This window comes from Pholis gunnellus, assembly GCF_910591455.1.
Source record: "Pholis gunnellus genome assembly, chromosome: 14".
Lineage (NCBI taxonomy): Eukaryota > Metazoa > Chordata > Actinopteri > Perciformes > Pholidae > Pholis > Pholis gunnellus.
In genome coordinates, this window is record NC_136541.1 from 17567809 (window position 1) to 17592726 (window position 24918).

A 24918-nucleotide genomic window follows, 5' to 3' on the forward strand; every position below is an offset into this window, starting at 1 on the left:
AAAACAGGTTTAAAGTGACCACAAAAGAAATACAGTATGTGTGTTAAATGAAGCTGCTAGATTCAAATGATTTAGCTTTCGGTGTGTTGTGCAACAGCTGATGAATTATAAATTCACTTTTCTTCTTTCTCCCGCTTCTCTGTTGTCTGAAAGGTAAGAATAAAAAATCAAATGAAAAACATGAATGTCCAGATCTATTTTATCTGCATCCTTTACAAATCTGTCACTCAGACAATGATTTCTTTTGCAGTGTGTGTAGAAAATATCGCTTGGCTGCGAGCCAACAGAAACCAGTCTACCGTTGAACCTTCACATTATCTCGCTGTGCTGTTTGTTATCATTCAAACCTGCTTGTCCCTCCCTAGCAACTAATGCAGGTGTGTCCAGGACCCGCCCCAGGCAATGTGTGTGTGTGTGTGTGTGTGTGTGTGTGTGTGTGTGTGTGTGTGTGTGTGTGTGTGTGTGTGTGTGTGTGTGTGTGTGTGTGTGTGTGTGTGTGTTCTATGTGTTCGTCTGTGTCTAATAAACCGGTTGGCTAAACATGAGGTGTAAAACTGAAGAAAAAAAAATCCCAGAGGTGTAACTGAGCTTTCACTCGGCACTCAGTGATTCATCTGTCTGAAAAGATAACTGAACTCAGACAGCAGTCAGATGACAGTGTTTGTATGTATTAAAGACTTATCGATATAGACTGTGTCACAACCTATTGTGATTTAAAAACACAACAATCAATCCTTTCTCGCTGCAGCCACATATAAATATAAATATGCTTTTTAGTTCATGTTGGTTCCAAAGTCCAAGAGTCCACTGTTGTGTGATTTATTACTTTGGGATTAGTATCAACATAGTAAAACAATAAACTCGAGGGCAGTGTGAATAAAGATCGGCGCACACTGTTGCATAGTATGATACACACACTGCAAAGAGCCTTCAGGTAATCTTCCAGCTGATAAGCAAATATTGTAAAAGAAAAGGCGGTTAACTCAAAGTTGTGTTTTTTGTTAGCTCTAAATCACTGAGGAATGGCCTCTAATGTTGTTGATTTGTGTCCCAGTTGATACCTGAGGCCAGTATTCTGGATGATTTGGGATGGTTTAATGACCTGAGGAGTTTACATTCTACAATTACAAAAATATGCATTTTAAGGCTGATTCTGGTGATTTCTTTCATATTGAGTTGCTTATATATATGAGAATTACATATTTTCTTCCAGGATTAAACACCTTTGAAAAAGAAAACCTCCAAAATACACATTTAAGTGTTTATTTTACTTCTTTGTCTATTTGTGTCTGTAGATTTATCTTTAATTCACCAAAAGTTAGCATTAGACAATGCCTCATTTTCATATTTAAGCACAGAAACTTGCATTACAAAGCATAACTGTCTTAATGTATGTTATCAACATATCAACATGGTGATCTTTGTTGAATTGTTCACCTAAAATAAAGATCAGAACATTTTTTTTTTGGTCAAGTCAAACATTTCTTAAAGGCTGTGTGTGGTTTGTGGACTCATGATCTCAGTATTTATAAAATCCTGGTTATTACAACCTCTTTTTGTTTTTGTCAAATTCCTTATTTAGTGAAAGTGAATGACTCCTGTAGACAGAAGACATGTCTCTTTTCCAGTATTGTTTTATGAGTTTATGAAGCAGTGGAAAGTCTGAGGAACCATCAGTGTGTTAACAAGCTGCTGGGGAAACTCAGATCACAGTGTTAAAAAGTGAGACAATGTCAATTGTCTATGTGATTTAATAAACCAGCTGTCAGCGTTGTTGTTTATTTTAAATTTCCTGTTATACTCAGTGAATGATGTCAGAGCCAGTGTCTGGAAATGACATCACGTGTGTGTCTCCAGGTGTCAGGAGGTCAAACTCTCACTGTGAATCAGCAGACATCATCTCTGGGAGTTAACCTGGTGTCACCCTCGACTTGTTTTTGATTAATCATATTTCACTTCCCTTAAGTCAGACACTTTGGTGTGCGTCTGTTTGGTTTTAAATTCCAGATGTCACTTTGGTACGGGTTACACATGCGTGATTGACAAATTCCCATTTGCAAGAAATCTCCTCATCACAACCAGGAAACAGTGACCCGCACTGTTCGTATGCAGAAAGCAAAGAAGTTAAATATTTACTCCCAGTCTGAAGAGACAGCCAGCAAAGCTTTCACTTTCTCCTCAATAGTTCCCTTTACATGACTGAATGGACAATGCAGACAGCAAGTACAGGTTAAATACAGACAGTACAGATAAAGGAGGATAGTCCAGAGGGTGGCTCTACTGCATGACAGATAGATATGACTTAACCCGACAAAATGAATCATCCTGCACACCTCACCGTGTCAGTCATGACCCTTAAATCTCCCAGAAAGATTCACACCTTATTAACGACAAAAATGTAGGCGCAAATGCTGTGCACAAGGACATAAATCTAGATCAGTTGTGCATCTTTGGCTTTAATAGAGCCAAACCCTTTTTTTCTTTGTTGGGGAGATAATGATTAATGGTTTACTCCCAGTTATTTCCTAATTAAACGGCAAGGTTCACTGTCCAACTGTTCCCTCTGTGTCGCTTGGCACGAGATCTGTTGTTAGCCACAAGTTTGGAAAATTTTCCATGTTCAGACTTGCAGTGTCTTTTGTTCAGAAGACGTGTATTACAAATTAAACAGTCACAGCGAATCCACCTGAGCCTATAGTGGGAGAAAGAAATGTAGGGTGTGTCTCTTTAGGTGGGTGTGTTTAGCATCTGAGGCTGGCCTAACAAGCATTTGTCATTGTAGTAAATCATCGTCATCATGCGTTTTTATTACGATGTGAAATATCCAGCACAGAAAAGTCATGCCAAGTTTTTTTTCAAAATATGTGCGTACAAAAAGTTTGTATGTGAAAAAAAGCAGGATAGCAATGCTTGAATTGTTTAGAAACATTCCATTTAAGGGCGTTGGTTTCCGTGGACATGATAACAGGACTGGGAGAGTCCTGTTATCTCTCTAAGTCTGTCTGTCCTCACACTTCTACGTGATGTGGTGTGTGTGTCTGTGTCTGTGTCTGTGTCTGTGTGTGTGCTTGCACAGTGGCTAAAGCTAAGACCTTAAACACCAGAGGACACAATGTGTCTGTAAACTATTGTTTCCCCCATTGGATATAAAGGCTGTAACACTTTAGTATGACCTAAAGGCACCTCATGCATTGTTTGGTTATTGTGTGTACGTTTTATGTCTTTTCCATTTTCCTCACTGCCTTTCACTTTTCAAAGCTCCTGCAGGAGCTTTTGAAACAAACGCCTGCGTGCATGCACGCCTGCGTGTGTGGTGCTGTCTGTGCAGAGGAACGGAGAGACAGACACGTAAGGACAAAGGGACAATATTAAAAAGGAGACAAAATTAAGAAGAATATACTTGGTGAATTTGGTGTCACTTAGTTGTCAGCTTCAAGTTACGCAAAACACTGAACTCTCAAACGGACTCCTTTTGACCTCAAGAATGTTGAACCCGTGATGACAAATTCTTTGCGCAACCACTAGCTCTACTCCTCCACTGGAGATTAAATGTGTTGGCTGATGTGTTCTTTAATTACTGTCAACTGCATGTGCACATAGTCAACATTGACCACGAAGCTATGACAGAGGGGGAGAGGAGCAAGTACTGGGGACAAAGATCTGAGAATAAATCATATCATGAGTTTAGGATAATTCTTCAGAGGGCGTATAAGTGAGGTTAGGTGAGCCCTAAGGATCCAGGAAAGGACAAGGGAGTCATGCATGAAATAAAGCATGTATTTTATTTTGTATTCATATTTTGATTTATTACAGGGAAAATGAACAGTGATCAATGTGACGATGGATGTGTTAGTCTGAGCCAAAATACTAATTTCCAACTGCTGTCCCTTTTGCCAAATGTCTCAATATCCATTGAAATAACAATAAAGCAAAAATCATGTCAAATCACAACAGGAAAAGCTGATTTATCTTCTTTTTTGTTTTGCTGTCATGCTAGATGTTATTCCAAACACTATATGTAAAAGTCAAATTATTCCAACTAATCTAATACAATGACACAGCTGATCTCAAATGTACCACAGAGCTGATACAATGTCTCTGACATAATAAACAGCCTGTATAAACTACAACATGCTTTGATGATGGCAAACAATAGCCTTTGTTTGTAAAAAGACAGACCTATTTATTAATAACAAAGGCGAGTGGTAAAGTAACCCATCTAACAAGCTTTAAAGGAACAGTTTATAACAACAATTAATAATACAAGTTTTTTTTCTCTTGCCTGTGGTGCTATTTCTGATATTTATTCTGGAAAGAGACATTGCTTTTGAGTGTATCAAGTGTATTTTTGAAGGCAGACATCTCTTCGGCCGATTTCTCCAAAAACACTCACACCAAAACAAACTAAATTGATAAATAGCTCTACAGGTAAGAGACAAAATGTACATTTTTTTTTTAATCCAAGTTGTGATTGCGGCATAACTTTTCAGCAGAATGAAATGACAGCCCAAGCCCCGATCTTCCCACACAGGCCAGTGGGTGCAGGAGTGTCTCGTAAACACAGCAAGGTGTGGTTTCTATCCGAAAGCGGCCAGCTTCCGTCTATTCACAGCAGAGCAGTATCTGCGCAACAGCCAGGAGACGGGGAGGGGAGAGGTGCGCGTTGTGTCCTCTGTCTGGACAACGGACTTGAACGAACTTGAGACTTTCGCAAAAAAACGTTAAAAAACAACTACAACAACAACTACTCGGCAGACATGAGTATGTACGGCTCCAATTCGAGGCTGCCCACCATGAGCCAGAGCCAGAGAAGCAACTCGCGACCGGATTTGTCGAGTGCAAGTTTTAGAAACGACGTGTTCGCCGGTGGAAACGGCTTCCACGGAGACTACCAAGGAGGGGACGCCATGCAGTCCTACACCACCTACTCCAAGACCTCCATGCACGGAGGGGGCGTACAGAAAGTGGCCATGAGCATGGGGGGCGCGGGTGGAGGTGGCGGCTTTAGGTAAGGAATTACCTGTTGCTTCGAAATTCGTTTTACGGCACGAGAGTGTTTGAATTAGCCATTATATGTTCATGTAAAAAAAATAAAAATAAAGCATAGATATCATGTTGTTCTTTCAGGCTAACAAAGCCATGAAACCTATTTGGGAATGCAAGAAAAATGCCAGCAAGGCCACTAGATACCACAGACAGGTTAATGAACGCTGGAGAGCTAATTGTACACACAAAGTATTCTGGTGTACTTCCGGTGAAACTGTTCTTTCACGAGTGCAAACAAACGCATCCCAGGGGTTGACCTCTGGGCTAAAAACTTCTTTTTCTAATTTGCTTTTCTTTAGTAATCCTATTTGAGTCCTCCCTGATCTGTTGCCCAATATTCTGAGGTACAATAGAGGGAATGCGTGCGCACACACACCCTTTGGAAGGCCTCCCACTGTCACCGTGATGTCGGTGTCTAATGTTAACAGTGACGTCTGTCTCAGAGCTTTTAAAATGATTTCATTTTTAAAATGTCTTTCTAAATGCTCAACTCGTGGTGAACTATGGCTAAACTAAAACACAAATACACAAAAAAAAAACACAAATAAAAAAACATGATGTGTGTGTATGGGGGAGTTACCAGCTCGTTAGAGAGAGAAAGTCAACAGTTGGTTTGTTTTTGTATCGATGACGCATTGCTGACCTGTTTCCATGTCCCGCAACCTAAAAGTACTTTGTTCTTTTATTGATTTCCACGCATAATATTAGTTGTTATCACATGTTGTTCATACATTTTTTTTTTTTTTACTCTTTATTTGTTGAATTGTGACCCTCGTGCAGTAGTTTTCGGAAAAGAAGGAAAGGTATCAAAACAACGTTATAATAGCTAATGTTTAACTCTCCCCATGATTCATCCAACACCTAAAAAATAATAAAAATAGTAATGACAATAATAGTAGTAGTAGTTATATCTTTGATTTTTTGTGGAGGGAATATCTTTGTTTCCCGTGTCCTCCTCACATCAAACAGGTTAGCTAGGTTCATAATTCTGTGATTTATTACCTCCATCAGCTACTGTTAACATTCTAGAAAGGGTATTTTATGTTTTAATTTCAATTTCCATGAAATTCAATGATCATTTCTAAGTATTTATACCAATCTAGTAACAACTGTATATTAACTATATTAACAGCATATGTCTTTGTAGCAATGCTTATTAAAAACAAAGCTACTTACACACATATATGTAGAATTGAGTGTGTAAAACACACAGTAGACCGTATTCTTTGATAACGCTTTACACATTGGTATTAATTAAAGCTGCATTACAACCTCTGAAAATGTATTGTTGTTGTTTTTTTCCTCATGTGTAGTGCACAGGCAATCCATCAAAAAGGGTTGTTCCTGACCGGCCAGTGCCAGGAATACCTGCAGAGAGCGAAGATGGTTCTCCAGAGCGTAAGTGCAGCACACACCTTACAATGAACATCATTCATCTCGAGTGTTTGTCTTCACTGCTAGTGATGATTACAGTAATGTTGACTTTATTGTTCTAATGTTTTACGCTCATCCATTATCAGATATGATTCAAGACGATATCATCAGCCACAGTTAAAGAGAAGCATAGTTTTGCAAACGGCCGGTGTCTGTACTGTGTGATTTTTATAGGGGGGTCCAGCTGGGGAGGCAGACAAACTGTTGAACATGGCTGCAGAAAGCATGGAGCAGATGATGCTCTGTGGCAGAGAGCTGCAGCAAATGCGTATTCCCAATGACATCTTCAGAAGGTGAGGCATGATGCACTGTGTGTTTGTTTGCTTTTGCAAATTACAGTGTGAGTTTGTTTGGCCACCTTTGTGTGTTTGCATTTGATGTGTCTACTCATGACACGGTATGTACACTGCACGAACGTGCTAGTGTTTGAATTTCCTTTTGAAGTTGAACCAAACCATGTAAAGAGTTTTATGCTCGCTGAACATTCCTCTCAGCTCTACTGGCCCAGCTGAGCTCTTTGATGTGGTGCTGTCAGTGGGCCCTCGGAAGATTCACAAAGTGTTTTCCCTCTTTTCTGCAACTCTACAGCGTCGACCAGTTCCAGCACATGCACGGTGCGATCCAACAGCAACTAGTCGGTGGTATGACCATAAGACGGAACAGAGGCAGCGTGGGTTCCCTTGAAGGGGGGAGGGTCTATAATGACGCCATGGCCTGGATCGCTCAACAGAAGGTGAGCTCTTCATACGTCAGAGACCATTTAACAACATGATAAAATAAAAATAAAAAAGATATATAGTATATATATACACAGTATATCTATATTTATATCTATATATAAAATATTGATTTCAACCTCGATGAGGAAATGAAATCAATATTATAACAATAACACACACACACACACACAATAATGTTTCGATACTTCCCCCGGTAAAGGTTTTTTTTAGGGAGTTTTTCCTGTACTGATGTGAGGGTCCCGGCACAGAGGATGTCGCATGTGTACAGATTGTAAAGCCCTCTGAGGCAAATTTGTGATTTTGGGCTATGCAAAATAAATTGAATTGAATTGAATACATCAACACAATATAATAAATACCCAATCCCATATGACATAATCAAATGTATCTTTTTAACTTACATTTCACTTGTAATGACTATTTTGGTCGGTCATTAAACGATGGCACATTCTGTGACGGCATCGCCCACAAAGCGTCTTGGAAAAACTCAGTCCCCAATAGTTTTCCAACTTGTTTGAGCAGTATGAACAGTTGCACCTGCGTGTCCGTGCATGCCTGTAATGCCTGGGCGGGTTAGTGTGCTCTCTGTTTTTTTTATGTGAAGCTGAGGGGTGGAGAGGTGGGGGGGGGACGCACTTACCCTATCGCTTATTCTGACCTCCTGTAACTGAAACCATCTGGACACGCTGCCAAAACCTGATCCGCGAGTGAAAGAGGCCAGGGGAGGTGGGTTGAAGATGGATTGAAACAAAGAAGAGGAAAGAACTCTGCCATTTGAGAAAGAGACGGTGAGAGAGGCGAGAGAGGCGAGATAGAGAGGGAGGCCGATAAAGAAGCTGTGGCAGCATAAATAAAAGTAAAGGCGTGTGAAATCTGACACTCTCCACTGACTCGGTTGTCATGGGACAGGGAATTTCAGCAGACCTGTAACACACTCATGGGAAAACGCCCTTCTACCTCCTCAGCCCCCCCACCCGACCAATAACACACACCCTGTCATTCTGTCATCACTTCAAGCCTCACCCTTCAAACTATGTTTCATCAATCATCCACCCCCCCACCCCACCCCCCCCATCATCAGATAAAAGAAACTTTTTTTAAACATCTTTTTCTCTCTCAGTCTTTGTTCTTTCGGTATTGAGTTGTTTTTTTTAAGGGAAACGGATGACCTATACTGCTGCCAGCTGTACCTAGCTGCTCTATTTACTGCCGGACGTTGCTTTTAGCCATTGTACCTACAGTCCAACATAAAACTTTTACTAAAGAAAGTCTCTAAACAGCCTCAGCCAAGTCTGTCATGAAGGAAAAGGGAGTGGTGAGAGAACAAAAGCCTTGAGAGAGAGAGAAAAAAATGCGAGTAGAGGGCAGTGACTGGCTGAGGTCGGTTTTCTGGCAGAGCACTTATCAAAGCTCAGGGCTGCAAACAAGGGGGGGAATAGTTGAGATAGTTTCCTGCTAAACGACAGACTTAATGATTATATGCTGACACCTGGAGGGGAAAGAGGGGAAAGACATCAGGGAATTCATAGTATATCTGTTGAGAGTTAAAATAATGTTGCCTTAAAGAACAAGGAGGGCTCTCTGTGTATTCTTTATTGTTTTTAAATCGAGCTTAATCCTCTGTGTCCCCAGCTTCACTTAAAACCCCATCAATGAGCCACATCGATGCGGTGGGATAGTATATTTTGAGTTCATTTCTCATACCCGGCTGTCGTAATATTCACTACGGCACCAAATGTCTGTTATATTGCAGCTCAAAATAGTGCCCAACAAATAAACACTTTGATTGTGTTTATTGCTTATTGCATTTTAAAAGGTAATAAACTGCGATTTTGCATCTTGTAGCGCATGATTGAGACGGCTGCATGGGGAGATGACTCCGAGACTATAGAAAAGCAAATCCAAAGCCACAACAAAAACCACAGCTCGGTCCAGAGGAGCCAGGAAGTAGACCGTGCCAGAGATGAACTGGTGAGTGGTCATCCTGTTTTGCAGCTCTTCTTAGTGGCTTTCTTTTTACTTTGGACTGCTTTCTTTATACATCTTGTTTGTAAAGGTTATCTATGCATGATGTGCACAAAAGTGTTGTAATCTTATGTAAAAGCGAGCAAAAAAACATAATCTCTTCTCTTTTTTTTTAGAACTCGAGGGGCGACAAGTACAACTCGTCCATGCTGGAACAAGAATGGGAAAGCCTGCAGGTAGACACCTTTTTTACTTTGTCAATATCAGCTGCTCTACTGTTACTTTCTATCATAATTATATATTACCTTGTGTCTGTCTCAGAAAATGTCGGACAGCCGTGTGCAACAGCTGCGTGGGCTCCAGGGCATCATCAACGAGATCTCCAAAGCCATCATGTGGGTGAATGAGAAAGAGGAGGAAGAGCTCATGTTCGACTGGGGAGACAAGAACATCGACCAGTACATCCCCAGGAAGCAGGAGAGCTACTCAGTAAGGACCTCCTCTTTTCTCCTGGGTGGATGTTTTCTGTCTTAGTTTATGGGCGTGATCATACCTTCAATATCTGATGTGTTTTACTTCCTATACCGTTCAAATCTTAGTTAGAATTATGTTTGCGCTCAAGAGACAAAAGCTTCCCTTACGTTCCGTTCTCCTGACAGAGCCTGATGAGAGACCTGGAGGAGAAAGAGAAGGAGCTAAACAAGCTGAAGGTGAAAGCAGATGGACTCCTGAACAACAACCACCCCGCCTCTGATAAGATTGACGTAAGGTGTTTCTGGGTGTTCTTGCTAACCTAAACAGCCAGCTATTCATTTGGCTTTGCATTGACGCCTCTGTGTGCGCCCACAGGCCTACATGGACACCTTACAGACCCAGTGGAGCTGGCTGCTCCAGATCACCAAGTGTATCGACATCCACCTGAAGGACAATGCGGCCTACAGCCAAGTAAGCGCTCGGCCCTGCGGTGAAAGTAGTGCCCTGTATGTTTTGTTGCGTGAACGCTGATCAAAGCCTTTTGCTGCCACTTTCAGTTTTTCAAGGAGGCCAACGAGACCTACGCGAAGCTGCAGAGAGAGCACGAGTCCATCCGAAACAAGTTCACGTGTGACAAGAACACCCCGCTGGATAACCTCACTGAACTCCTGAGAAACCTGGAGGTATCATCACGCTCATGCTCAAACTATTTGTTCTGTCGAGTGACACAGGTTTAAATCATTTAAAAGTCTGGTGAACTGGTTCCGCCAGTTTTTCTTTTTCTTTTTCTTCTCAAGAGACTAAGTGGAAGGCTTCTGAATGTCTGCATTCAGGTTGTATAGTTGCAGTGCATAGTGGCTGAGTTAAAAACACAGGTCTGATATCTGCATGTTCACAGAGAGAGAAGGAGCGTGTGATGGAGAATAAGAGGCAGGTCCAAAGTCTGGTCAACAAGTCTAAGACCATTGTCAGGCTGAAGCCTCGCAACCCCGAGGAGAAGAGCAGCAGCCCCGTCATGGTCCAGGCCATATGTGACTTTAAACAAGACCAGGTGGGGTGTATGCTCTCTCTCACACTCACACATATGAGTATGAAGTGGAATGTTACAAGTGTAACTCAGCGTCTCTTCTGCTTTGTGCTTCAGAGAGGGATTTTAAAAGGGAATGAAGGCATCCTGAAGGATAACTCGCAGCGCAGCAAGTGGCTGGTGACGGGACCCGGAGGCATGGACATGTTGATTCCCTCTGTGTGTCTGAAGATCCCCCCACCGAACCCGCTCAGCATCGGCCTCGCCAACAAGTAAGAACCGCTCAGTCCATGTAGACCGGTGAAGGTCTGCGGCAAATCTTTTTGGTCGGGGCGGTTCAAAATCTGTCAGCTCTAGAGGATTTATCATGTAATGACTATATTGGATACATCACATTTACTGGAGCTAGAGAGAAAAAACAGCCTTCCTTTTGGGAAAGTCATATTTATTTTGTTGACATTGTCCAATAGATTCTAAAAGGTTTCTACAAGCCTCAAGTCCTTTACTGCGTAACTGTTTCAAAGGTCTTAAGCGGTCAGAAAATAAGCTGATACCAAGAAGGACCAAGTAGTTATTTCGTTAAAATGAAAACGTGGGAAACATTTTGATAAATATTACATCATGTTTATCATGTAGTGTCTGCATATTCATGGCTTGTGCTGCCCCTAGGAATGAGCAGTATTATGAAGCCATCATGAGCATCTGGAATCAGCTCTACATCAACATCAAGAGCCTCATCTCGTGGCAATACTGCCTCAAAGACATGAATTACATCAGCTCCCTCACTGTCAGCATGGTAAGATATCGCAAAGACTGCAAGAAACGTAGCCAATTCTGAGTTTTGCTGTTACAATAAGTCACTGTTTTCAAAACCAAGCAAAGTCAAATTAGATTTTATTTCTGGCCTAACTCGAAACTCTGTATTTGCTTACCTCCTGTGACTCTTGCTTAACCTGACTCCTCTCCATTGTCTCTCAGCTGTCTAAGATGAGTCCCGAGGAGTACCGCACTATCATCAAAAGACTGGAGACTCACTACCAAGAGTTCCTGCGTACCAGCCAAGGTTCTGATGTGTTTGGGGAAGAGGATAAGAAAACTATCCAGGGCCAATTTGATAACACCCAGAACCACTACGATACCCTGATTGTCCAGCTGCCTGCTTACAGTGAGTGTAAAATGTTTTTAACTACTCCTTAACCCTTGAGTCGTTTTAAGGGTAAAAAATGACCCGCCACTATGTTTAACAGCATAGGAAACCCCCTTAATGGTCTTTTTTCAACTTGAAATTCAATGACTTTTCCTAGAATGACCCCAACATGAAAAAAAGTCAAACATTGCCTTTGTTCATATTTCCATAAAAGCTGTACACCAACAGGGTACAAATCTTGTCTTAGGGGTCATTTTTGACCCGGCAGTTATAAAATCCTTTTCATACTACAGAAACCATAAAAAACACACCACACACACACACACACACACACAAGACATTGAGATCACGTGTGCTACTGATTGAACTCAGGGAAAACTAAAACTTTCTCGCGAATATGCAGCACCTGCCCTCCACGACCCCACACCTGGCTGAAGTTCACAGACAAAATACAAACAAGATCAGAGAGAATAAACATTTCTTGAAAGCATTGTTTACTAATGGGGAATGCAGTCAGAGGCTATAAGGGTGCTGCAGATGACAGTACCCCCAGACAACTGAAAAAGGATGGATGAGTTTGACCTGCGTGCCTACATCGGGTGTGTATAGGTCCCGAGGCGAGGCTGCATCTAGTCTTTGGGATTCAGAGAGTGGAAGGGCGATTTTCCATGCAATGATGTCACTGAAAGTCTTTCATACTTTCTCAAAAACGATACGATTTGATAATCGTGAGTCAAGACCAGCAAGGCGTGTGACAGACAAACTTGCGGCCATAAGAGAGGTCTGGGAGAAGTGGATTCCAGATTAAACACAGTCTTTCTGCACTGTGAAGAGGAAAAACTTAGATATTTACAAAGTTTGTGATGAATGACATGATTGTTTCTTCATGCAAAATAGATTTGGGGTTTAAAATGCAATCAAGCTGTTTTATTTTAGGGGTTTAGTGAAGGCGGGTCATTTTTTACCCTTATGGCAAGTGGTGTATACAGAAAGTTAAGACAACACAAGGCTTAAATTGCCAGTCCACTACATTTGCAAAACTACTGCTGTTTTTTCCCCACACAATACATTAATGTTCTTCCAATGTTCCACCAGACAATAAAGGGGATGAAGGGGTGAAGCCTGAACCCCCAAAACAGAAGCCTGCGTCTCCCAATATCTCCAAGACCACTGTCATCAAGGTCACTACCCAGCCTCCCCCAGCCAGCTCTACCCTGAGCCTGACTCTGCTCAGTAGTCTGCAAGAACTTCGACGCAGGCTGGAGCTGGCGGAGTCTGGTCTCACCAGTCATCTCCACGTTCCCCTGGGGGACAACAGTGTGCACGAGTGCTCAGTGCACATCCAGAACCTACAGGTGTGTAACTTTGTTGTTCTATCCCAATAAAAGTGAGGTTCTTCTTGGCTACCTTTCAAAATGTGGAAAATATAGATATGAAACAAATGATCATGCTAAATGTAACTTGTTTTTTACACATTGGTATCCAGACTGTGCACCAAGACTTGGACTCTATTCATGATGAGTACCTGCGACTAAGAGAAAAGATTATAAAGCAGCTGGAAGGAATACCTGCCGACTCCGAGCAAGCCAAGTTCCTCCGCTCTGAACTGGAAATCATCAACCAGAAACTGGGAGGCCTGCAGGGTCTCTACCCGGCCTACCATCAAAGGTGCATTATAGTAGTCTGATCGCATCAACTTTTTATCCATCCCACAATTATTTAGGAAATACTGCACAAACAAAATGAAATGTAAATGAAAGCAATTTACAAGAAGGAGTCCATATAATGTGACGGCTTTGTGTCGTTAACAGGCTGTCAGCTCTTCAGGCCTTGCTCCAGAGCCTTCTCCAGGCTGAAGATATCATTAAAGTCCACGAAGCCCGGCTGACAGAGAAGGAGACCACCTCTCTGGACCTTCAGGAGGTGGAAAACTATCGGACCATGCTAAAGGTTTGACACACTTTCTATATTTAGTTTGAACTGCAGACTTTTGCGTTCCAGTCTCAGGACTTCAGGACAAATTACATTAATTAGTAGCACTTACTGAATCCACTTTGTCCTACAAAGACTACACTTAGTAGTAAACCATCACTTACACAGAAGTTCATTCTTGCCCTTGGAAACAGTGTTTGTGAAAAATCTAATAGTAACTCAAAGGTTTACTTATCAACTTTTTTTTCCTGAGCTTTCAACCGCATCTGACAGTCTTTATGTCTCTTCAGTCCACAGTGACTGGAATGGGTTCTAATCCACAGTCCCGTGTGCGACAACTTGTTATCACAGACTGAGGTTCCACACTTGGGTCACATAACAAAACCCAGTGGTGTGACTGTGACAGAGTACATTTACTCAAGTACTTGAGTGCAAATTTGTGGTACTTGAGTATTGCCATTTTATACTACTTGTACTCCACTACAATTCAGTTAAAAATAAAAGAAATAATAATAATCCAATATATTAAAGCATAACACTTACAAAGCCATCTTTCTGCATTATGAGGACTTTTACTTTTGATACTTTCGGGACATTTTGCTCATAACACTTTTACTTAATCCTGCACACTGTGCCTTTAAGTAACATTTCCAATGCAGGACATACACTTCTAATGAAGTATTTTATTATTGGAGTATTGCTATTTTTTACTTCAGTAAAGGATCTGAATACTTCTTCCACCACTGACATAACCGTAGCCATTCTCTGACAAAAATACAATCATATCATGTACTTATTGTCATAGCGCCCACCTCTAGATGTAAATAAGGCTTAAATACGATGCCTGGTTATAGTTGAAATAAATGTTTTGATTCAATTCTTTGATTATTTATTAAAGCAAATGAAGAGTGATCTGGACCAAAAAAGAGACCTGCTGACCGCTATGGATTCTGACCTGGCTAAAGCGGTGCACTGGAATGGCCAAATCTCAGAGTCCTTTCACAAGTGTGACGGGGACTTGTCCAAGTACTCAGACCTGGTGGGTCAGATGTCTGACCGCTGGCGCCGCATCCAAACCCAGATTGATAGCAGGTGGGATCATCTGTTCATGTGCACACATTCCTTCAATACCCGTGAATAGTTCTCCACATCCTCCCTTCGACATTGCCGGTAACGACATTCAAAATATCCGTTCATCCCTTCCTCTTCCTCCCACTCTTTCCTTCACAGAGTCTGGGACTTGGAGAAGCAGGAGAAACAGCTGAATCATTATCAGCAGAGCAGCACTCTCCTGCAACAGTGGATAGACAATGCCAGGAAGCGCCAGGACACGCTCCAGGCGGTTAAATTCAGCGACATTCAGACTCTAATGGACCACCTCAACCAGCAGAAGGCACGTCTCTCCTAGTTTACGTCAACAGATTGTAATCAATAACGGATGTGATTTGATTTGAATTGGAAATATCCACCATTTACACTCAAATTGAGACACTTTGAGCATTGGTGTAGGTGTATGGATTTCATACATTATACATAAGCATAAGTGAAAAGTGTGCAAACATGTCCTTTGTTTCTCAACCCTTAAGACCAAGCAAATACATTTGTTGAGTAATCGCTTATAATATCATTACAATTCTTGTATAAAAAAAGTATGGATGTCTCAGAAGAAGCAAAGACTGAGCAGTGTCATGTGAATTTAATGCCCCTTTTTGCTGACTGCACAGGCGCTTCACACTGAAATTAAAGGAAAGCAGGAGAAAGTAGAGGTCGTGCAGAAAAACGCAGACACCTGCGCTGTCTCCATTAAGGTAGGTCGTCAATCCATGTGCATAAAACCATTTCACACGTGTCAACAAGCAGATGAGCCCAAGCATGTGTGGTGCAAAATAATGAAGTCCGTGTTGTGGGTTTTCAGGACTACGAGCTGCAGCTGGCTTCCTACGGTGCAGGCCTGGAAACTCTGCTTAATATTCCTATCAAGAGAACGATGCTGCAGTCGCCCGCTTCTGCGGTCAGACAAGAGGTATGAGGAGGGCCTCTCCATCAAGTCACACTCAACCAATATGCTGTTAATTATTGGTACACCTTAGTTATTACTACTATTTAATTATTTATCCATACTGTGGGACTAATAGATTATTATTTTATCTTAAATATAAATTAAACAATGGTTACATCATTTGTATTATGAGCTTATGTGATACAACCAATTAACCAGTCAATCCCTTAAATGCATCTGTCTGTTAATGTTCTCACTGGCATGTAATTAACACGAGAATATTTGACATCGGTATTCATCCACTCATTTTAACTCCCTTCAGGCGGCTGACCTCCAGTCTCACTACATAGAGCTACTCACCCGCTCTAGTGACTACTACAGGTTCCTAGGGGAGCTGCTGAAGAACATGGAAGAGCTGAAGGTAGGGATCACATTTGTCAAGGATATTGTGTTGGTAAAATGAATAGTATGGTAAAATAATAACATATAGGTTTGTTCAATAATATGAAAGTAGGTGACTGAGGCTCTTTCTGTTTTTGTCATTGCTGTCTTCAGATCAGAAACACCAAGATCGAGATGTTGGAGGAGGAACTGAGGCGTCTGAAGGACGACGTCCAGGATCGCAACCAGAAAAACAAGTCTCTGGAGGATGCTTTGGCCCGCTACAAGCTGGAGCTCAGTCAATCACAAAGCGAGCTCATTTCTGTTGAAGAAGTCAAGAGAACCACGGCAATACAAGTTAACGCTACCAAGGACAGCCTGGCTAGCACACACAGCCAGCTTCAAGAGCTCAATGACCAGCTGACCCAAATTAAGTTCCAGCTGGATGAAGAAAAGAGGAAAAAAAGGTTGGCAGAGGAGCGCTACACCAGCCAGCAAGACGAGTATGAGGCGGCTGTTCGCCGCAGACAGAAAGAACTGGAAGAACTCAACTGGACCAAGATTGACCTGGAGAAGTCTGTGAAGGACAAGGAACGTGAACTGGAGAGGATGAAGATACTGCTCGATGAGGAAGCGGCACATCGACGTAACGCTGAATCAGATATCTCAAAGGTAAGAACACAGTGTACCCAGGAGATTAATCAACTTAAGCAGACATACGAGACGGAGATCCACGTCACCAAGACCACGATCCTGAAAACCTCACAACAGAAAGAAGAAGACACGGCAGAGCTGAGACTGCAAGTTGACAGACTCACCTCTGAGAAGAGAGACCTCGAGGAGGAGCTGAGGAGACTGAGGCAGTCCATTGCTCACACAGAAGAGCAGAAAAGCAGAGCCGAGCAGGAGGCCAGCCAGCAGAGGGCCTCGGTGGTACAAGAAACAAGAATGCGCAGTGAGTTGGAGGTTCAGTTGAGAACACTCACGCAGCAGGGAGGAGACGCTGAGCTCAAACTAAAGGAGGCCATCAAAAACACTCAGGAAAAGTCCAGGCAGATCAGCATGCTAACATTTAACCTGGAGGAGGAGGGGAAGAAGAGGAGATCTCTGGAACTGGAGATCAATCACCTGAAACAGGCTGAGGCAGATCTGAAGGCAAAGAACGCCTCCTATCTGGAGTCCATTAACAAGCTTAAAGTGTCCGAGCAGGAGATCCGCATCACCCGAGTGGAGCTAGAGAAGCAGACCAGCGAGAAAACCAAGGTTGAGCAGAGTTCTGTCAGGCTGCAGAGCCGTATCCGGGAACTTCAGTGCTCTCTGGATGGAACGGAAGCTGAGTTGGAGAAGCAAAAGAAGGCAACCCAGGATGAGTTAACGCGTAGGAAGAGAATGGAGGCAGAGTTCGAGAAGATGACACATACCTGCAGAGAGCACACCACCACAATTACCACACTGAAATCTATCCAGCTGGAGACGTCCAACAGTGGAAGGAAGTATGAGCAGGACCTCAGCGCCCTCCAGGAGGCTCTGGACAAGAGTCTGAGGGAGCATAAAGTCACCAAGCAGGAGCTGGCAGCTGTCTCAGCCGAGCTGAAGACACTCAAACAGAAGCTCCAGCAGGAACAGGCTCGAATTCGTGAGCTCAACCAACGCAATGAGAGCCTGTATAAGACCATTGAGGAGAAGAGCCGGCAGCTTAACGAATACACTGCAGAGATCGAAAATCTGAAGACTCTGACGCAGAACATGACGAAGGAGAGACTCCGGCTGGAGGAGGAGCTAAGGGCAGTTAGACAGGCGAGGGATGAGCTGAAGCTTAGCAAAGACAGTATCGACGGAGAGAGTGCCACCCAGATCTCAGCCTTGCATGTCCAACTTCAGAGTAGCACCAAGAGGACCACGGAGCTCCAGACTCTCCTCAGTGACCTGACCAGAGAGAGAGAAAAGCTTAAACTGGAAATAGACAAATTCCAAAAACAATCAACTGAGGTATTTTTGATCGCACTGAAGGATCATCTCCACATAACTAACCCCATTTTGTTCTGCTTTTGCATGCAACTGCTATAGATGCATTGAGACTGAGCATGTTTTCAAAGTGGCCCGGTTACATTAGTGGCACGTTGCTCATTTTAGGTGTTTTGCATGAAATGCACTTACTAACAAATGCTTTATCTTTCCAACCTTTAACATTGCACATTGTGGTACTGAACAATCATTTAGTTAATGCATACTTATTAAAATAATGAATATAATGTACACATCTTTTTAGATATATACATTATAAATGAGTTCAGACAGTACAGCTGATTGGCATTTCTAAACATTCAATTATTGATTGGTGACATCACAATTTATATAGATATTGATGAAAAATGTAATATGTTGATAAGCTCTTACAACATGCTGTAAAGGAATGCAACATGTAATTAATGCATTAGAATTGTGGGTCTTGGCAAAATCTGGTTTTATTGGCATTTCTTTGCAGGCATAGTAATATGTTTTCTTGTCTCTCCCCAGACATCCATGAGGATGCATGATTCCCAAAGCCAATACAGCGAGGTGATGCTGGAGAGGGACCGTTTGCTGTCCAAGCTGAAACTGCTGGAGCAGGACAAGACTCGTCAGCTGCGCATAGAGGAGGAGCTCACTCGCATCAAGCTCACTCTAGAGACCGAGCTCCGCAACAAACAGCGGCTGCAGGATGAAAAGAATGCCGCTCTCAAGGATTTCAACTATTTTAAGAGCCAATATGAGCTGAGAGACAGCGACATCAAGAGGTTTGAATCGGACAGAGAAAAGGCTGATCGAGACAGGCTCTCCCTGAAGAACGAGATTGAGAGGCTCATGAGGGAGCTTAAGATTGTTGAGGAGAAGTACAAGAGTAGTTTGTCGATCTCTGAAAAGGAGGCTTCAGACCAGGCTCTCAAGAGAGATGCCCTGCAGAGAGAGATACAGAGGCTGCAGCAGAAACCCAACTCTCTGACCCAGCAGACCCAGACGGATGAAAAGGTCCCAACAATCGATCCATCCAAGCTGATATTTGATGGGGTGCGTCGCAAAGTCACAGCCCACCAGCTTTGCGACTGTGGCATAATCAGTAAAGCCACACTAGACCAGCTCCTAAATGGAAAAAAGAGCGTGGATGAGGTAGCTGTGGACATCCAGCTTAGTCTAAAGGGTACCGGCATCATTGCTGGCATGACAACAGGTTCCCAAGGGAAAATGCCATTCACTGAAGCAAAAAACAAGCAGCTCCTCAGCAAAGAGAGCGCCATCATGCTCCTGGAAGCTCAAGCTGCAACAGGCTACATAGTTGACCCCGCATTTGATGAAAAGATGCCTGTTGATACTGCCTGCTCAAGAGGGATTGTAGACACCGAAGACAGAGACACCCTGCTGACAGCTGAAGCAGCTAGCACAGGCTTCAAAGATCCATACACTGGCAAAGTGTTATCTGTGGGTCAGGCTTGTAAACAGGGCCGTGTGAACAAAGAGACAGCCATCCGCTTGCTCCAGGCTCAGGAGTCTGTGGGAGGTATATTGGACCCTGTCCTGAGTGTGTTCCTTCCAAAAGACCTGGCCTTGGATCGCAATCTTATTGATGAGGATCTCTACAGGGCTTTGGGCAAAAAACCCACCTGCTACCTGGAGCCAGTGACCGGAGAGAAGATAACCTATAATGACCTCAGGAAGAAGTGCACAGTGGAACCTGTTTCTGGCCTGCTTCTGCTCCGTGGTCCGGAAAAGCCCATGACAGTGAAGGGACTCCGTGGCGAAGTCTCTGTGACAGAGCTCATCAATTCTGAACTGCTGGATGAAACTGATGTGGCAATGCTCAACGAGGGAAAGCTAACCAGCAGAGAAATTGAAGACAAGCTAAAGTCCTATCTCTATGGCTCTACCTGCATTGCGGGGATCTATGATGAAGCCAATGACCGAATAATGCCCTTCTATCAGGCAATGAAGGAAGGCCTGCTCATGAGAGGAACCACACTGGAGCTTCTTGAGGCCCAAGCTGCTTCTGGCTTCATTGTTGATCCAGTCAACAATGTGTTCTTGACGGTAGAGGAGGCCACAAAGAGAGACCTGATAGGAAAAGAGTTTAAGAATAAGCTGTTGTCGGCAGAGAGGGCCGTAACTGGATACAGAGACCCATCCACAGGAAAGACAATCTCCCTCTTCCAGGCTATTGAGAAAGATCTTCTTGAGAAAGGTCATGGAATCCGTCTTCTGGAGGCCCAAATTGCCAGTGGTGGGGTTATTGACCCCAAAGAGAGCCACCGTATTGATGTTGCTGTTGCCTATAAAAGGGGATATTTTGATGAGGAGATGAATGAGATCCTAACTTATGAAGGAGATGACACAAAAGGGTTCTTTGACCCTAATACTAAAGAGAACCTGACATATCTTCAACTTAAGGACAGGTGCATGAAAGATCCGAAGACAGGCCTAATACTCCTGCCGCTAAAAGACAAGAAGAAGCCCCAGAAGTCACAGGAGAGCCGCAGCAATGTCCTTCGCAAGAGGCGAGTTGTGATCGTTGACCCAGACAATGGGCTGGAGATGTCAGTGAGGGAGGCCTATCACCGGGAGCTAATTGACTACGACACTTTCCTGGAGTTATCGGAGCAGGAGGGCGAGTGGGAGGAAATAACTATCACGGACTCTGATGGCTCTGCACGTTTGGTGATAGTGGACAGGAAAACAGGAACCCAGTATGACATCCAGGACTGCATTAAACGCGGTGTCATTGACCACAAGGCTTTGGATCAGTATCGTGCTGGAACACTAACATTGACCCAGTTCGCTGACCAAATTACCAGCAGAACCAGCAGCACGGAGATGACCATTACGGCCAGTAATGTTGATGACATGGTCACCTGCAGCAGTCCCACCCAGCTCACGCCTTCTTCTCCTACCATTCGTAAACGCTTCAATAGTATTTCGATTACTGTTTCCCCCCCTGAGATGTTCGATGACCACAGCCCTGTGGCGGCTATATTTGACACGGAGACCTTGGAGAAAATCACTTTATCTGAAGGGGTCCGAAGAGGCATCGTTGACACTATTACAGCACAGAGGCTACTGGAGGCCCAGACATGCACAGGTGGTATCATCAACCCTGCCACCGGTGAGAGACTGTCGCTGCAGGATGCTGTCCATCAGAGTATCATCGATGACAGCATGGGCGCTAAGCTGAAAGCTGCTCAGAAAGCCTTTGTTGGTTTTGAGGATGTGAAGACTAAGAGAAGGATGTCTGTAGCAGAAGCAGTGAAGGAGACATGGTTGCCCTATGAAGCTGGCCAGAGATTTTTGGAGTTTCAGTACCTGACTGGAGGCCTGATAGAACCTGGCACTGGACGTCGTGTCACTATCGAAGAAGCTATCCGCAGAGGTTGGCTGGATGGCCAAGGGGCCCAGAGGCTTCAGAATACACGGAATTACCAGAAGAACTTGACCTGTCCCAAGACCAAACTGAAGATCTCCTACAAGGAGGCCATGGACAGCTGCATGGTGGAAGAAAGCAATGGTATGAAGATGATGCAGGCCTCTTCAATATCCTCCAAAGGAATCAGCAGCCCTTACAATGTCTCTAACCCGGGTTCTCGCTCTGGGTCCAGGGCTGGTTCCCTAGCCGGCTCCAGGAGTGGATCTCGTAGAGGCAGTGTGGATTATTCCTCAACTGTCAGCTATAACTTCTCCTCCAACACTACCAGCTATAGCTCCAACGATCCCTTTTAATACACACCATAAAAAAAACAACTAGACTAGATATTACCAGCAGTTTCTATGCAATAAAAAAACGGTTTGCTTTTCTAAATGTTTGCTTTTCTAAATGTTTGCTTGAGTGCAGTTTTTGGTGTTTTAGTGTTTCAATATTCAACTTAATACAGAGTATGATTAATACTTCTAAAGCATATCTGTTGAATGGATATATTTGTCATAGCTCATTTTAATATAGGGATTTTTGGGGAATTTAACAATTTGTTATTAGAAAATATGCTTGTTCACCTCAGCTTCAGCATGCAGTGAAAATTAAGTTTCCTATTGTTTATTCCTAATTTTTTTGCACCTTGATTTATGTTGTTTTTCGTTCATGTTTTTGAAAAAAGTTGTTTTGTTAATTGCAAATACTGAAATTTGCTTAAAATACTGACTTGACAATGTAATGTCAGTATGTCCTTGCCACTAAAATGTTATTCTCACGTGATTGAAAATAAAGTTTTCGCCAAAATTTTGATTCATTCATTTACTCGATGTCTGTTCATCAAAAGCTGAAAATGTTCACTGCATGAGAGAGCAGTATCCATTGTTACCTGTGGATGGCGCTAATTGTCCTGCTAAAACTACAATTGCAAGCCTGTAGACCTCTAAGCACACCAGAGAGGTGGGAAAGAAAATTGGTAATTTCAACAGCAATGCATGCTGTTATTTTTCTATCTAATAATCATGGCCTCACCTATATATCAACAAACATTGGTATTAATAACCAATTAATTAGTCATTAAATATAAATGGACCAGCAAGTTTCTCCTGTGGCCTAATGGCAATTAAACTGCGTATATAATATAATAATTTAAACTAATGTATTTATTTACTAAGTCATTCCTTGGATGGTGCATTCAGCCCAAACAGGTCAAAACAAATCCTTTATTTCTACCATAAATACGGAATTTACCACATTGATCACTGTGCAAATGAAACATACTGAACATAACAATTGGACATATTCGCAGAATTGTAAACGACAAACTGATTTCACTGAAAAAAATGTTGGGTTGGATTTACTTAATTTTTTTTAGGTAAGTGGTTGCACGAAATAAATGTATCTAAATCCAGATATATATTTTAAGTTGACTTTACTTAATTTATATTCATAATTTTACCTCAACTATTTTGAGTAAAGTTTACTCACTATGTTCATGTTCAGTATACTCAAATGTATTATGTAACCTCATTTACTATTTACCTTTTTTGTTTTAGTAGATTGAGATCAATTTAATGGTTTCATTTCTACAAACTAAAATTAAGTTTGATTTAGTTAAACATTTTTAGCTATTACTAGTCTTAACTTTCAATACATTCCATGTTTACACAAATGAAGCAAACAAAAATACTCACTTTTTACAATTTTATTATCTTCATTACCAGCAACATAAATAAGTACATTTACTCAAGTATTGTACTTACATAAAAATATAAGGTACTTTTACTTTACATGAGTATTTCTATGTTATGCTATACTTTCCACTTCTCCTCCCATACATCTCAGAGGTAAATATTGTATTTTAACATTCGTCTGAAAGCTTTAGTTTCTTTTCAGATGAAAAGAAACTAAAGTTCTATTGTGCATTTACTGCACAATACTTTTGATAGTGCAGTAAATGTAAAAGTACATTTTGATGAGAATACTTGCTGACAACACTTTTACTTAAGACTTGGAATGCAGGACATTTACTTATACCAGTGCCATTGCTAACAAAAAAACAATGCACCAGTACCATAGCTGCCAGACAGCGAACACGTACATCAAAAGGATGCATTGAATAGAATACCCAATGTCTCACAAAAACAAGCCCCTATGTCCAGGGTTCACACTAGTGTTAATACAACAGTCCAACACATGTTTTTCAGCCTGCAACACCTTCTTAAGCTGCATTTCACATTATAGTAAATATAGTGACAACAAAACCACATTATGGCTCAAGCAGTAAATGTTCTCCATCACCTCCAAACCAGAAATAATAATGCAGCTTAATTAACAGAGTTCACATGAATGGCTGAAGAAATTCACCAATCCAGCACTGACTTTGGTCAAAGTACTTTTAGGGAAAGCAAAAGCACTTTCTGAATGAATTCACGTGTTCAGTGCATAGGTGACTCCTGGCCTCATTGTAAGGAGCTCGGGCTACGGATCCAATGTTGTCCAGAATGATTACTCCTTCAGCATTAATGTCACTGTCATCATAACGTCCAGCTTCTCCACCCTCTTTTGATGACATGTATGCACATGGTGGATATCTTCAGGTCTCTCAGGATGTCGTCTCCTTGATGTCCTGTATACTGAAAGAGAATATGAGAAAAAAGAAAAAAGTGTTTAAGTTATATATTTAATTACATACAGACAACAGTCGAGTATGAGGTTAAATCAGCATTGTTTTTGTTACTCAAAATCACAGAAATGTTCTGTACCTATTCAACAGGTGTGAACTGAGTTATTTGTGCTGTCGCAATGACTTGTTGTAACTATTAGTGATATTAGGATCTTAAAACATGTTCTGTAATACAAAACAGTACATGTGGCTGGTGACTTACCATATACTTCAGAATGAGATGCCCATCATCTTCCTCAAGTTGGATGCCTGGAGGATGGCAGCCCTTTAAGATTGAAAGCACTTGTCTCCTGTAGAAAAGAATTACAGTTGTTGAAATATCCCTCAAAACATCAATAATTACAAAAAATGTCTAGAATATATAGGACCTATAGTGACCTTAAAAAATGCACTGACTTCATTATACATTCTCTTAATGGAATAATTAATTATCTTAGTTCTGCGTACATGACCCTACTTTTACTTATAGTTATTCTCATAAAGCACAACCTGGTGATTACTTTCACTTTACTGAAGCTTCTGGTGAACTCTGACTTAAGACTTGCACAAAGTGAGCTGCTGCTGTTGCTCTGTCTGCCACTCAGCGTCATTGTGTTGACTGACCGGCAGCTTGCTGCAGCAATATAACGTTAACGTTACTGGCAGCTTGCTGCTGCAAT

General features: G+C 42.1%; 1 protein-coding gene across 2 annotated transcripts; it reads left to right on the forward strand.

The window, feature by feature from the left end:
* The first annotated feature begins 4609 nt into the window (after nt 1-4609).
* dspa (desmoplakin a) lies at nt 4610-22374 on the forward strand. Of its 2 annotated transcripts, none has more exons than XM_079173426.1 (24): nt 4610-5008; nt 6360-6444; nt 6655-6773; nt 7069-7213; nt 9066-9191; nt 9362-9421; nt 9507-9674; nt 9845-9949; nt 10035-10130; nt 10217-10342; nt 10558-10710; nt 10804-10958; nt 11356-11482; nt 11665-11851; nt 12929-13188; nt 13320-13501; nt 13645-13783; nt 14664-14857; nt 14996-15158; nt 15490-15573; nt 15681-15788; nt 16087-16185; nt 16320-18134; nt 18663-22374. In XM_079173426.1, the coding sequence occupies exons 1-24, from the start codon at nt 4758-4760 to the stop codon at nt 21885-21887; spliced, it is 8172 nt and encodes a 2723-aa protein (XP_079029552.1). In that variant the 5' UTR covers nt 4610-4757; the 3' UTR covers nt 21888-22374. The 2 variants fall into 2 exon arrangements, with proteins under 2 accessions (XP_079029552.1, XP_079029553.1); XM_079173427.1 differs by having other exon boundaries at nt 16320-16817.
* The last annotated feature ends 2544 nt before the right edge of the window (nt 22375-24918 follow it).

Excerpts from the sequence above, each read along its gene's own strand:
- dspa (XM_079173426.1), top strand. The coding sequence starts at position 4,758 with ATGAGTATGTACGGCTCCAATTCGAGGCTGCCCACCATGAGCCAGAGC. Across the intron at positions 13,502-13,644 it reads TACCCGGCCTACCATCAAAG|GCTGTCAGCTCTTCAGGCCT; the intron begins GTGCATTATAGT and ends TGTCGTTAACAG. Across the intron at positions 16,186-16,319 it reads AGAACATGGAAGAGCTGAAG|ATCAGAAACACCAAGATCGA; the intron begins GTAGGGATCACA and ends TGCTGTCTTCAG.